The sequence below is a fragment of the Aplidium turbinatum genome, chromosome 6, assembly GCF_918807975.1.
Source record: "Aplidium turbinatum chromosome 6, kaAplTurb1.1, whole genome shotgun sequence".
Taxonomy (NCBI): Eukaryota; Metazoa; Chordata; class Ascidiacea; order Aplousobranchia; family Polyclinidae; genus Aplidium; species Aplidium turbinatum.
Window position 1 is genome coordinate 3,511,180 of NC_137477.1, and position 15,870 is coordinate 3,527,049.

Genomic DNA, 15,870 nt, shown 5'->3' on the forward strand with positions numbered 1-15,870 from the left:
TCCTCTTGCTAAGACACGTTCCTACTTTCAAAACTTCACCAGTGCCACCACGTGTTAATTGTATTAAGTGTTAAGGCATTGCAGTACGGTAGCCTATAACCTATGGCTCTCACGGAAATGTGTTTCCAAAAATGTAGCTTTCATGGATCTCTTACTCAAAAAGGTTCCCGACCACTGTCATAGGCTATAGGCTAATGTTAGAAGGTGCAAAAGCTAATTGGTAATTTCAAACTGTTGTGTGGTAGCCTATGTAGGCCTCTTTCAAAAACGAACTCAAGTTACTTGAAAATGAACTTGTACTTTATAGTGACAAAGTAGGCTTAAAGGCACTTGACGCACCAAAAAAAAACAGGCAGTTTTTTCCAGCTAGCAGGAAAAAAGTTAACAAGCCACTTGGCTTTTGAAGTGTCGATTCGATCAATACATCACGTTTGTTGATACCGTGACGTTGATGGCAGATATATTTTGCTCGCTGGTTTCCCATCCGGAAGCATACTAGGCCTACTCAGCAAACGCTTCTTTTTTAAAGCGAAAAAATACTGTAGCGGGACAGCCCAACTTACCACTGAGCTTGTTGTTTTCTATATAAAAAAATGAAAATTTTATTTTCTGCAATCTTTGCTGCGATGCTATTGCTGGAAAGTGTTAACTGTGCGTGCAACCGAAAGTCGGGTATTGTGGTACGGTACAACGACAAAATAGAATTTTGTGAAGAAAATTCTCCGTTTCGGGCAGAACTATCAAACTTTCAGAAGCCTAATTCTGTTGGAAATCCTTTCATCACTTTTAATGATCGAAAAAATGCTGTAAGTAATCTAGCGACTTGTATTCGTTGTTTCATTAAAACTTTTAATTTAAATTTGCTAAAAAATATCTTCAACTAAGAGTGACAAACAAAAATAGCCTATCATTTAAGCTAATCCTCGTTTGTGAGCTACTGCAGCCTAACCATTTTTACATATAGTGCAGCCTAATTGCTTTTAGTGTTTCATTGACTTGAGGCGGTATGAATAAAAAGGCAGGGTAACATTGCAACACCACGCAGAAAGCATTTCTTGTCTGATAATGCTGCTTTAGGCCTATATTTGATGCTGTCTGAAACTTCGTTTCCAGTGTTTGCGGCGAGATCGACGCAGAGGTAAGTTTGTTTTTATGCAAGAACATTTGCTTAGAATAAAATAAAATATAGTTATTACTATCTAAACCCTTGACAGCCTGTTTCACCTAAACAGATCATCAGAAGGTTCTTATTCAAATAGAGTTCACGTTTTTCCGTCCTTTGTTCCCCCTATCTAAACCAAACTATCTATTCAAGCTGGGGTAGGCTATGCCTTTGCTTAGAATACTAAGTTAGATAAGCTAGTTCTAGATTTGAAACTGGAAAGCAGTCTTATTCAGTTCTCTTTACTTTGTTAAACGTAGGCTAGGTTACAGCCTATGGTATGCAGTAGAACCATAGCCTCCTGATGCTAAAATAACAGGATAAACATTTTTTTCTTTTGAAAATAGTTTAAAGAAGTCACCCTCATGCTGGAAAGTGCCTCTTTGTAGATTTATCCTGGCAGTTTCACATACTTGTGAAGGCTTTGAAGTTTGAACCATCGCAGGCCCGGTCACCGGAGTTTGACAGAGTGAAATTTCTGATTGTTGAAGTGTCGTTGTCTGTGAATTATTCCTTCCACTAGGTGCCATTAAATGAAGAGCTGGCCTTAAATTATCTTGAAAATAATATTGTTTAAACGCATTTGTTTAAACGCATTTGTTTCAAGGACGCCATAAAAATCGAATCGTTGTTGCTTCATTCTTCCGTTTCTCCAAGTGACCTATTGAAGTGAATGATTTCTATATTCACAACCTGTATGATCGCACGGCCTAATGAAGGGACGCCTAGTATGCAACCTGGGAACATGACGTTGGGCAACCCTGACCTAATGTATATTTTATTCATTCAGAAGAGCAGTTTCTACACGGTTCTGATGCTTGATCCCGACGCACCGAGCCCACGAAAACCGTTTCTTAAAGATTATCTTCATTTTGGAGCAGTAAATATAAGAAAAGACCAATTGAGAAAAGGAATACACGCAAATCCTTCAGAGAATTATGACGTCTTTATGGGTAGGTTTACAAAGTGACAATTTTTTTTTAGCAATAGTTTGGTATAATTTTCCAGTTGAAAAACTGGGGTAGCCTATGCCTATCTTCACCGCTAGTTATTTTGTCAATATGTTTGTAAGTTTTGAAAATGTTTTGTTGACCCATCTGGTAACGTATAGCTTGCAGTAAACGTAGGCTATTTGTAAATCGTAGGTCGCTGTTGCAGACGTGGTTTATTAACCAATCAAAAGGCAAGATTTAACCCAGCTGAGGAAAATTTCGCTAGGAATTATTTTAAGAGATCAGATTTCTCATTAGACAAACTCGAACTTAGGAAGAATCAAAATCGAAGTTTAAAAAAATTGCAACAAAAGTTTAGTAAATAAGGTTTTCGTACAAATTTTTTAATGCTACGTTATCTGCTGCAGCGACCTGAAGATTACAAATACGCCTAGCGTAGGCTACTCTATAATGACTAGAAAAAGATTTAGAAACCTAAATTGTTTTGCGCCTTTTTTACGTGGACCTACACAGCATATCAATTAAATAAAAAAAATGATGCATAGCTACATATCTATAAGCTAACAGTCTCATATACTAGATCAGAAAGTGGACCTACGCTACTGTATTATAAACATAGGATGTTACATTAAACTCAACTAAAGCTACTCTGAGAAAAACTTGAATGGAAAAAAATTATTAAAATGTTAACAACGTGACCCATGAAAAGTTTCTCTGTGTGCCTCCAATGGTAAGTCTATATGGGATCCATTAATTTCCAAGTTTCATGTTAATTGAGCTGAGTATAGGCTACATGAATGGAAGCATACAGTATAAAAGCAATATTTTCAATCATTGCAGAATACATGCCACCGCAACCACCGCGCGGTTCAGGTGTTCATCGGTACAATGTGATAGTGCTTGATCAAGCAAACAAGTTGCACCTGACTGACTCTTTCCAAAGGGTGAAGTTTAATCTTAACAGCTTCATGAAGACACATCGTTTAACCGAAGCAGACAAAGCTACCCTCATCACAGAAAACAGGGGCTAAAGAAGAGATGAAATAGAATGGTTGATGTGGGGAATTGCTCCATTTCTGGGATAAATTAATTAAATCAAGATGTTAGTTAGAAAAGCTTCATACAAATTGATAGTGGCTATTCTGTATTAGGGTATCTGTTCTGTTTTTGGCAATTTACCTAAAATGTGTCAGCTCTATTGCCAGTTTTAAACAATGGGAACTTATTTCCGTGCATGTGTTTTGTCTCTTCTATGTTTTAATTGTGAAGTGTCTGAATCATTGTTCAGGCTGAACAGCCAGCCAACATCGCATAAATTTAATAATAATAAAAGGTTTCGAAATAGGTTTCACAAACATGCAGCTGTTACTGTCACTGTTAAAAAACATCGTGTTTGTTTTGAAAAAGGTTGTTCGAAACATGTCACTTCATCTTGGTCAGTTTTGTTCCGTTTAGTGATCTAGTTACTTTGTATTTAAAAAAAAAACAATTTTTTTTGCCAATTCCAATTTTCTACCAATATTATTTATGCTTGCAAGTGACAGCACAAAAGTATTTTACAATTTCAGATAATTTTGTTGAAACGAACAGTAGGCTATACTGACTTTTACTCATTTTAACCAAAACTTTTTGTGAAAAGTTTTGTTTTGTTGTTTTGATAAAACATGTAGGCTATATGACAGCCTGTAGGATAATTCTCGACTTTTGTTATTAAATTTTTCAGCTCATGAAACTCTTTTAGGACAAAGAAGCTTCACTTAGCTTATTGTAATTAGCGCTAAGCTGCACTGTATGAATTTTGGTTCTCAGGTGTGGTTGTGGACTTATTGTGTACTGTGTAGCGCGTAATAGGTTACTGTAGATTGGGTAAAGGTATTAAAATTTGCTTTCAAAATACGTCTTGAAGATGTCTTGCTAACTTTCGTTTTTTCTAACTGACTATCAAAGTCTGTATTAGAGATGCAGCGAACCCAAAATTTTTATCCGCACACCGCACCGCAACTGACTCATCTATCCGCGCACCGCACCGCACACCGCAATTTATCTGGAACTTTGACACTGCACCGCACCGCACACCGCAAATTACAAAATTAAAAAAAAATATTTTAACGAGTTATTGTTTAGAAAGTCAATTGTAGGAAAAAGCATCCATGGCATATAACTGGTAACCTAGTACCAATACAGTTGTGCACTAATTGGCCAGGCTAACCAGATCATATTCTCTTATCAGCAATGCATCTAAGTTCTAAGACATAATACAAACTAAGACAAATAGAATGTTCCTGGATCCAGTATCAGGACTTTTGAACACTTTTTGTAAGCAATAATGCAATTATAATGCCAGTGGCTATATGAACTACACACACAAGAGTAAAACTTATAGCCTGAACTCACTGGGCTAACTGATATAGTAAATAATGCGGTAGTTGCGCTAGGCCTATAGCCTGGTAACTGAGCTTATCAGCTAGGCTACTAACCAAAAACATTCGTACAGCTTCCCTGACAAGCAAGCCCTAAAACCCTGTCAACTGCAAGCCATTTGCAATTTGCATTTGCATAGCTTTCCATCTTAGGGTTTCCGAAGGGAAAAATAACTGATCCGTGTTTCCAATTTAAATTTGAAGTTTCATAGCTGATTCTTGAAAAGTTGAAAGTTTACGTTTACGAAAGTTTAATTTCTTGAAAGTTTACGTTTACGAAAAATTAATTTCTTGAAAGTTTACGCGGCAAGCGGCGCGGCGCGGCTTTGTCATTTCAACCTTCCACGCGGCGCGGCGCGGCACGCGGCGAAAAAGTCAAAAGCGGCCGCGTACGCGGCGCGGCGCGGCGCGGCTTGCATCACTAGTCTGTATCTATACGCTATAAAAGAGCGATGAGGACTTGCGGTATACTCTGTGATAGTTTAATTGAAAATAACACTGCAGGTTACAGTAAAACAAATTTACAACTGAAAACTTCAAGAATTTAACTAGTAAATGCAAATTGCACAGGCTACTTTAAAAATTTAGGAGAGTTGATTTTGAATCTGGGTTAATTTATTTTTAATTTTGTCAACACTTTTGTAAAAGACGTTTCAAAAGTTTTCAATAATATGCCAGAAAATGCTATAAGACAAACATGCCATGCGTGACCAATGATCAAAATTCAAAGCAAAAGTGGGAAAGTTAACAGCTGGTTATTATTGTAAGTCTTCCGGTTCCACCAAACAGGGGATCGAAACATCATTGAAGTTACACATAAAAATTCTTGAGTTTATAATTTCAAATCAGGAGGATTTCGTTTACTTATTACCAGTCCCTGCAATCCTTATAGACAAACCAACTCTGCGTGATGAACCATTTGAACCACTGACTCAAGTCCGTTTATCTAGATAAAGGTGGCCCAAGGCTGCGAGCATGGAGGGCCACATTAAAGTTTGAGAACAACATTACTTCCAGCATAAAAAAATGATTTTCAGCAAGTAAAGAACATACGATACATAAATGACACATCAAAAATAACAATAGCAAACCAAAACAACTTATTGTTTCTTGCTTTTGTTATTGTGTCAATCTGTGCTTTAAGTTCGGTGGTTTACCAACGTAAGCACGTATCCAGGGTTTCATCAGCCATTCTGTTCAGTGTGTCGCTTTCAATCTCTTCATAATTGAGAAAGTGCTTTCGCAAATGTAGGCTGTTTACTAGCCTATCGAATATGAAGACCTGTTTTCAGCTACAAAGCTTTTTACTTTCAGCAAAAATTTTAGAGTGCAAGCCTACGTGGCAAATTTTATTTTGAATTATAGGCTACCTATCTAGCTCAGGTCTCGCCCTCGCCTCGTCTCAGGTCCGCCTCGTTAGCTCAGTGGTCAAGCGCCCGGCTCAAGATCACGCACCGCTGGTTCGACTCTCGGAGTGTGCACTTGAGCAATGCATTTCAGGACTGCTCTCCATTCATCGGCACCTAATGGATGGAATAATTCCCCAGCAACAAGACTTCAACAATCGAAAACTTCACTCTGTCAATCTCGGTAACCGGCCTTGTGTCAAGAGCCTCTACAAGTATGCGACCAGGAATAACCAATCAAGGCTTTGCCAGTCCGAGGATAAACCTTCAAAACCAACCAACCTAAAAGTGCGAAAATGCAGATGTCGATATTCATACCCTTTGAGATGCATGATGACAAAGCTCCAGTGGTGAGCTTTGGCAAAGTAATATCATAAAAAATGCTGCTCTATTGTTGAGCACATTGAAAAACATTTAAAAAAGCTGCAAATCGTAACCAGTGTCAACATGTTCAATATTTGGGCTGCATTTGCTAGTGATTGGTATGCGAATTTTTAAAGCAACTTAGAAGAATTTTTTACGTATTACAGTAGTCCCCGCATCAACCCAATTTGCTCTGGTCCGGAATTACTTTCATTCATTTCTGTAATAGAAAACGTGCCCCGTTTAATAAGCATATCTGTTTATTAAGCTCAAAATTGTTTGGTCCAGAGCGGAGCTTAATAAGGGGAGACTACTGTATTACTAGTATCCAGAAATTTACTAAAAGCATTATGAAGTAAGCAGTAAACAAACATTAGCAAAAGTAAAGCCAAAATGAACCCTTTGAAAGAATTTGCGTTCAAATGACATATGTTGAAATATTTTTGTTTCGAACAACCAAGAAAACCGTTGGACAAATATTTTTGAATACCAAGACTTTCTATTTTCTAATTTTACTTAGTTCTAGGCAGCTTAGCTTTTGTGATTACAACTTGATTTGATTTTTTATGTCAAATATTTATTGATATTTACGAAGTAAGGGTTTTAATCTTGCTGAAGTGGTCGCCTATTCAAGTGGACTTCAATCTGTGTAGCTTAAAGACTTTAAAAAATTGGATGACATTATTCTCCTTTTTCGTGTCTAATAATGAGCGCTTGCACAGCAAGGCTTTTGTACCAGGGTATTCAAAACAAAACCAGTTTGAAACAAAACAAAATTCCGTGATGTTTTAATGTAAAATTCTTTTGTGTTAGATTTGCAACAAAATCCAAAGCAAGGTCTGGCAGTTGTCAGTTGAAATCATAGCGAAATGCAATAAAGTTTTTCAGCGAAAAAGGGCTTGATTTTCAAGCTGAGTATTCTATGTTGCTTCTAAAATTTATATTCGGACTTTGCAAAGAAAGGTTCGACAACAGACTTTTGCCAATATGCACGGCCAAGCTTTTGTTTCATTTTCAAGTTTTTAGGCAAATAGTAATTTCTCTTTCATAAAATAAAATTTTCAACATTTCTCATTTGCAAGGCCACTAAAATGTTCTTTTACGAGTGATGCCCTAGACAGCAAATCAACTTTTAAATGTTTGACTTGCTGCTTGGAGCTAGACATGCAAAGAAATTGCTATTGAATGAAGAAGTTAGGACGTGAGAATTCGCTTTGTTCTAGCACAGACATACAAAACAAAGTAACTTCTAAAGGTTTAACATTTTACCACACAAACACATACAACATGATTAAAAATAATCTCAAACGTTCTCAATACGTATTTGTGTCTTCCTCAGAAATTATTTTACATCTGCAATATATATAAAAATGAGAATTAAATAAATCTGAGTATGCACTATAGCCTACTGTAACTGCAAACTACACTCCAGATTGAAACAGCACTAACTCAACAAGTGATACAAGAATGATTGCGAGTAAATAACACGGCGCAAACAGATCACATAAGGTGTATAATTCAACCATGTGACACCAATCAGAACACACACAAAAGGATGGACGAGCCACAGGCAAATAATTGCTTGTTTAAAAAACAGATTGTTACGCTTAATTCTTAGAGTTTTTATGATCTTTAATTAAGCAATTATTTTAGTTAAGCGAGGGACGATTCTCTGCCACTCTTATACTGTACATTCAGTAATTTTTGACCAAACCAAATTGGGCTTAACAGGCGGGTGGCCCTATTAACCGTGTATTAACTTTAACGTCCTTGATCAACCACAAGAGTTGTAACATGTGATAGCTTGGATTCATTTATTTGCGAGCATTTGCATCAGACGCAAAGTCCGTAGACTCCATCTACGCAACAGCCACGACAAAAAATCTCAAAAGAAAACAGCTCAAGCCTTTAATGAACTAATAATTCAACAACATTTAGCGTTGGGCTCGCAGTCGAGAGCCTGCATGTTCGACTCCAGCCACCCGCACTTGCTGTTGTTTCTCTGGGCAAGAAACTTTACGATAATTGCCTCTACCCAGTGATCGATTTCGAGTAATGGGTAGTACCAAATTTAAGTCATAAGTAGAGTAGACAACCGGAAACAGACATTGCCGTCGGCTGCAGCATGGGTCAGGTGTACGTCGGAAGGCGTACACCGATGCATAGCGCTCAGGTCCGCTTTCCCGCAATGCAGGATAAAGATAAACAAACAAACAAACAAAACTTCTTTTGTGGTTACGAATCAAGAAGATGCTGACTTATCGCAGGGCCTACTACCAATTTAATAGGATTTTAGTAAAAATCGAAATTAAAACATACATTATTACCGCTTGTTTTTTAAAATAGGCACAGGTAAGTTCAAAAAAGTAACAAAAAGTGATTTGTGAAGTTAGCCTTGGCTTTCAACTTCACGGTGTAATAAAGGGTGTCCGACAAATTGTTCGTAAGCAATTGTTCGTAAAGTAATTGTTCGTAAGCAATTGTTCGTAAAACAATTGTTCGTAAAACAATTGTTCGTAAAATTAATTCTTCGTAAAACAATTCTTCCTAAAGCATTTTTTCGTGCATGCACTTAAAATTTGATGTAGGCTATACGAAGAAATGCTTTACGAAGAATTGTTTTACGGATTTCATTTTACGAAAAGCAGTTTACAAACAATTGTTTTACGAACAATTGCTTTACGAACAATTGCTTATGAACAATTTGCCTTTAACCGTAATAAAGTGTGTTTATTAAAAATCACTTTTACTTTGGGACACTGCACGACAAAGAAAACAGTGGAAAAATTTACGAACTGAGAATCTAGTTCATCAAAAGCCACATCGGCTATGATACTGTAGTAGTAGTAGAGTTCTTTGAAACGATGAAAGGGATTTCTGTCAAAGATTTGTTTTTCATTTTCGTAAGTGCCTTCTTTATTAGATGTAAAAGCAAGCTATTAATTAATATTCAGAGTGACTTTTTTATCCTTGCTCGAGTGGCTTATATGTACGAGATACTTATGGAAAACTCTGTACATTTTGGCGTTCATTAACACTTTTTACAGGCTAATAATATCGAGTGGCAAGAGCGCAAGAGTATACTAAAGATAAAGGTGTTTTTAGTAGGCCCCTACAAAGTTTAAATAAACCATATCGTTCAAAGGAAAAGCCAGTTCATTTGTCATAAAGTTGTTGAAAAGAGTAGTCAAGTCAACCAGAAAATAAAGGAATTAAAGAAATGAAGATCATAAAAAAATCAATAATATTGTTGCTTTTTGAGCTAGACAAAGGTAATCTAACTGTCTAATTTTAGTGCTTTGAAAAGTAATTGAACATGAGGGTGAGACAAGTAAGTAGATTATGTAGAATGGTTCAATAAGTCCAAAAAAATAAAATTACCTTATATGCTCCCAGATCACCGAAGTGCACAAAGGCGATTAGGTGGATGTAACAATCCGTTTTGTTTGCGCGAATTTTAAGGACCCGCTGCGCAGTTTTGATGTGTTGTTAGTTACGCATGCACCTGCTGTGCAGCCAATAGCACCGTACCGCATGTACGTAGGCTACACTAGTGCGTACGACATGACATACTTTCATTGCAATGGTTGCAAAAAGTTTTGACGCAAACTGTCGGAACTTGACGATATGCAAACAAATGATTGATGGACAAGGTTAGGATGACTATGCTAATGCTCTCTTGAGGTTTAGGGTGCTCTCTTGAGGTTCAAGGCGTTAAGATATATTTTTCTTTACGGGGTGTCGCTTCTCATTATTTTAGTGTCGCTGTTTTGCTAAGTAGGTCACTCATCAGTCATGTTGTGAGAACTAAAAGCAGTGGGCAAAAAAACAAAATGTTGATTTTTTTTTTACAAGAGATTAATTAATTGCTAAAAGCATCAAGTTGGCTACGTCGTATGTGTTATACTTTATAACATTTAACTATTTTTCCCACTGGAAAAAAATCGATGAAACTTTTGTTGGCGTTACCTAAAATACGTTGAAAACATCAAAGCTAAACATTGATGAATTATTTCCAGCAGTGTAGACCGTTACAGGTTTGGAATTAGCAATAGTACGAATGGGCTATTAAGAGTCTTGTGATGTAGCCTACGCAATGTTTTCTGAAGCAACTTTGAGTATTTAATGTGATTGTCAAGCCTTTTTAAGTGGAAAACACCTTTGTCATAAGATAAATAGTTAGTTAGTTTGAAGAAATGTCGAAGTATAAACTGATGAAGGCTACCAGTGCCGGTCTTAGGGTATTTCGGGCCCTGTGCGGAATATGATTTGCGGGCCCTAATGACAATGATCCAATTCAATAGCGTAGCTAGGTATTTTGAAGGGGGAGGGGGGTTTTGACGGCCGGCGGGCGAACACCCTGCGGTGGGGGGTCTGGGGAGTCTCCCCAGAAATTTTTGAAAAATTGCTTTGAATTTGGTGCATTCTGAGAGCATGTTCAACAAAAATTTGAGAGAAATGTCGTGTGTGGCCTAAAAGCATGTAAGCTTGTAAAGGTGGCCCGACGCGACAATCTCAGCACTTGCCTCACCCTAAAGCCGCAACTGACTTCAAGGATACCGGCACTTGCTTGTGAATCGAATTGAATTTTTCCATTGGAAATGACAAAAATTACTGCATTTTCTGAGTAAATTGCGGGCCCCCTAATTTGCGGGCCCTGTGCGATCGCACGGTTTGCACACACCAAAGACCGGCACTGAAGGCTACGCATGCATGGGTTAAAGCAGTGATTTCCATTTCCATTCTTTAGTTTGCACACCAGTAGGCCTAGTAGGATGCTCGAAACTTAGAGGTGGTATATTTCTGGGTAGGCCTAATGATTTTCATTTACAAAAAACTGTAGGGTTACTCACAGCTTTCAACCTACTATAGCAGATCTGTTCAAAGATTCAATCTTTGAATTCTAACAAAGAAGACCTCTGAAAGGCTACGTATTTCTGGCAGTTTCGCACACTTCAGCTGCATGCATTATTTCCAATATCTTAGGGAAAGATATTACTTGCCATAGCATAACAGTGGTTTGGGAGCGACAATCGCAACGTTAAAGATTGCTCGACCTCGAATAAGCAATAAAGATTTGATTAAAGATTAGAATTTAGCAATATTGATGTTGTATGTTTAGCCTATACGGATTTATTAAACAGATATATTGCAATTGTTCATTGAGATCCATCCGCAAAACTGAAATGTTTAAAGCAAAAATGTCAGTAATGTCAGCAAACAAAGTCCTCCATGGTGAAGCTCGCTCTAAATCGAGGAAAACGTTTTCTTAAACACATTGGCTGCCAAGAACAAGGTAGCTTGTTGTAAGCACTTGCTGCTAGCTGCAAACAAAAGGTTTTACTGTTTATACCATGTCAGTAAAACAGAGGGAGAAGTAATTTGATTTGTCAATCAAATTCTACTGTATAATAATAGCCCACACAATGAGCTTACATCTCAATAACATACAATTTACAGACATAGAGAAAGGAGTAGCCTACGCTTGTGTTGAGCAATTCAAGTTGATTAGCCAGGAGCAGCGAAAAACCATTTGGTCATCCAGTTAGCTGCTCTCTGCTCATCCAGTCTGAGTATGAGCTGACATCCAAAAAACACTAAAGCTATATTGTAGTCAACATATGAACTCCATGAGTTATAACTTAGCAAATAAACAAGCTAAAAAAAACTCTGAAGATTCATTTTTATGAGAAATGCAAAGTTTATAAAATGAAGGCCAAATCATAAACATCCGTTTAGAATTTTATTTGAACCGCTTTTGAATAGTGGTCAACAGCTAACGGCTTTTCATGCTTCGATTAATCGTCAAAATAAGCACAATTAATTTAGCAATTTAAAAAACTTATGATTTAAACATGCAGCAGATTGGTTTTAACGGCTAGCATGGAGGCTACATCGTTGTGGTTAGCGAATCACAAGTGTTCACTGTTCTAGTGAGTACCTACTGTACTTAGTCATGTGCTGACTGCCATGTAGATCGCAGTTTTCTAAATAACGTAGTCTACATCCATGCCGCTGGCTTTTTTGGTTGTTTCATTTCACACCGGAAAGAAGTCAATGGACTGAGATTTCTAGTCGTGACATGAATTAGTGGTGCGTTACTGATGAGCCCAGCTTCATGAGCGAAACAGGTGCTTGTCTACTGTCTACCGCAGTCAATTCTTGATACTGCACAATCGCCAGCAGGGAAACAACATATTATTGCTTTGTTGGGTTATCATAGTAACCTTATATAAAGCTATATTTAGTTGAGATGTCTGGTAGGTAGCTTTACAGATTGCAACTTATAAAAATATGTCACTCTTAAAATGCTTTGAAATGGAGTTGTCAGTAACTCTATTTTAGGGTGCTTTTTCAATTGGAAAAAAAATCAATGCCTTGTTTTCTATTAATAGGGTATTGACATGATGTAAAATCTTTGATGAGAATTCCATCAAAACACCTCCATGTTTAGCGTTGTGAAATTGCTTTGGGGATTACATGGCCACTCAGTTACAATCACATTTTTACACGTAAACGTTCACTGCTTACGATAGGCATGTCGTGTTATATTGCAAATATTACGTTGTTGATTAGTATTGAACTGCATTTTTAAAGGTTAACTGACAACGGGAACAAAAGATTACGCAGCAAAGCAAATATGAACCAAAAATCGGAGAAAATAAAAAACAGATCGCAACTTATTCTTTCGCGCTCTGCATCATTTTAAAATGATGCTCGTTAAAGTGTGACATAAAGTTTTGTTTTATAACAAAATATCCATAAATTTGTTCATCGCTTTTTAAAATGCGTGTTTCTAAATGGAAAATATCAAAGTCTTTGAGCAAAAAAAGGAAACTTGGGGAAAGTTTCAGGTTTTCTAAGAAATCGTATTAAAAATCGAGCCATGCACGGAAGCCAGGTAGAACCGTATGAGTTTTCGATACAATTGCGAAAAAACGCTGAGCACGAAAGAGCTAAAAGCTGCGTAAGGAACAATTGGATTCTTTGTGACGAGCTGTACCGATAGATTAGTTTGTTGAGGATATTGTAGATTTTCCGAAAAATATATTTTAATGAAACAAAAATCAACCAGCTGTAAACACGCAGTAAAAGGTAAGTCTCCCGAAAGTCAGTTAGTATTTGTAACGTCATATTTATCTGCAGGTGATGACACCTTGAGGTGTGTAAGGATCAGCACAATGGCCGAGTTGGTATCGCCTTTGGTTTTAGTACTGGTAGATCAGAGATCAATTCCAAATCTGGTCATACCAAAACTAAAAACGGAACCGATTGCGTTCTTTTTTTGCATAACGCAGTGAGGATAAGTCAGGTAATAATGTGATGATATCGTAAATATGATACAAAAATAATAATGATCCCAGTCGCTAAAAGACCCTCGCAGTTCTAGAGCGACAATAAATAAAATCATAAATTTATCATAACTTGCGTTTTCAATATTCGTATAACAAGTGCAGCTCACGACCTCACGTGTATGCCTACGCTCATAATTGCATATTGTCAGATTCACTTCTCAAACCACAGCAGGCTACATATCATCGGACAAGTGTATTTGGCAGTGACAGACCAGACGCCTAAAAACTGCCATTTTTAATTATTTCAATTTTTACGTTGAAACAATATAAAAGAGTAAAACTTTCCTGTTAACAGTAGCCACATTTCTCGGCTACACATTTGCTAGTCAATAGCAACAACAATACAGTAAACACAATTCTGCAAGCAAAACAGTCAATAAATTGAAAAAGACTATTTAAACATCACATAAATGTCTTCGGCTACTGAGAAAGGTCGCAATTGTCATACAGGAGTAACCTACATCAGCACATAAACAGGTTTTTAAAGAAACTGCATGACAAGATTTCACAAGCTCTGTGTAGTGCCGTTGACGAGTGAGAAATATGCATTGAAAGTTCAGTGCTACGCAAATGGTGCAGTGGAGAATAAAACCATCAAGCTATAAAGGTATTTCCGACATTTTTCACTCAACCATGCAAAAATGCGGAGTGACATCTCTTTACCTTTTAAACGAAAAAAGTGAGATATTCCAAAGCAAGAAGGCAGTCCTGGTATTCACATCGATAGGACCTTGACTCTCTAGAGACAAGGTCAAGAGGTGCGATTTTGGTTTTCAACTTCTTAAGTAAAATTCCTTTTCAGCTAGCAATACAATATTTTTTAGTTCATAGTTTCAAGAAAGCAAAGCACATTCGCTTGCTATGCACAGTGCTCAACCATGTAAACGATCTTTTTCTTCTAATAATGTCTTTGAGTGGGAACTTGCAGATGAGTCCAAGGATTAAGTGCAAGCTCATTATTGAGATGTAAAGTAAGATAACAAAATGATGATATTTAAAAGTTACTTTTGTTTAATGGTAGTAGATTGTATCCAAACATTTCAATTACATTCGAAAGTGTCACTTTAGTAATTTCAGTAAAAAGCGACCTGAATCATTAGTTTAAAATTAAGCCTTTGCAATATCAAACCTGTGTATCAAACTCCAAAAGAGATGTTCTTAGCGCTAACACAAATGCAATATTGCTTTAATTATTTGTAAGGACATTTCTAATCTTTTAAATTGCAAAGAATCAATTAGAAGGCATTTATACTCTGCAAGTTTCCTTTGCGAACACAACAAGCTTTGTTGTTTTCAAATCTAATGCTTGTTTTTTTCTCGTTCGTTAGTTGGTCGTAAATAATTGAAGATATTTAACTAACAGCGGTGGGACTTTTCATTTCAAACACGAAAAGCTGATTAAACTAAACAGAGCAGATTATGTCAAACATACGCCTAATTGACAAGAATCAATGAAAGGAATAGTGATTGTTATGGAGACATGGCAGTAGGTTAATACTTGGTTGGTTGGTTTTGAATCTTTATCCTTGGACTGACAAAGCCTTGATAGGTTATTCCTGGTAGTTTCGCATAAGCCTACTTGTAGAGGCTCTTAACGCAGGGCCGGTTACCGAGATTGGCAGAGTGAAGCTTACGATTGTTTAAGTCTTGTTGCAGGGGAATTATTTCATTCACTAGGTGCCGCTGAATGGAGAGCAGTCCAGAAACGCGTTGCTCAAGCGCATACCACGAGAGTCGAACCAGCGCCGCTTAACCTTGAGCCGGGCGCGTAACCACTTGACCCACCATATGCTACAACACAGGCACTGCAGCTGCCTCGATATGATTCAAGGAACTTGAGTGCAGTAGGCAGAACTTGACTTTAGCCAGAGCACAAACTTTTACAAACTTTTTAATAAAAAAATCTAGTGGGCTACTTGTTAATGTTGTGGAGTCTTATCCTGCAATTATAAAGAAGTTTGCAATTGTTTCAGGACATTTAAGTTGATGCAATTAGTTTAATTGCGTTTTTAATAGAAAAATATTATTTACTACCACTTTCTATAACTTAGTAACTGGCATTTTTAAATTCAGCAATGAATTATACAGCGACACAGGAAATGAATATGTCTTGCCCTGTCGAAGTGGGGCAGTTTTGTGATTATATTGACATGTTTCGGTTTAAGGAAGTCGCTGTGAAACACTTGGCAAAGGGGCAACAGGTTTCTCACA

General features: G+C 37.1%; 1 protein-coding gene across 1 annotated transcript; it reads left to right on the top strand.

Annotated features, from left to right (window-relative positions):
* Positions 1 to 480: 480 nt before the first annotated feature.
* LOC145772206 (uncharacterized) lies at positions 481 to 4,011 on the top strand. The gene is made up of 3 exons (XM_082584054.1): positions 481 to 806; positions 1,953 to 2,115; positions 2,956 to 4,011. The coding sequence occupies exons 1-3, from the start codon at positions 594 to 596 to the stop codon at positions 3,144 to 3,146; spliced, it is 567 nt and encodes a 188-aa protein (XP_082440180.1). The 5' UTR covers positions 481 to 593; the 3' UTR covers positions 3,147 to 4,011.
* Positions 4,012 to 15,870: the final 11,859 nt, after the last annotated feature.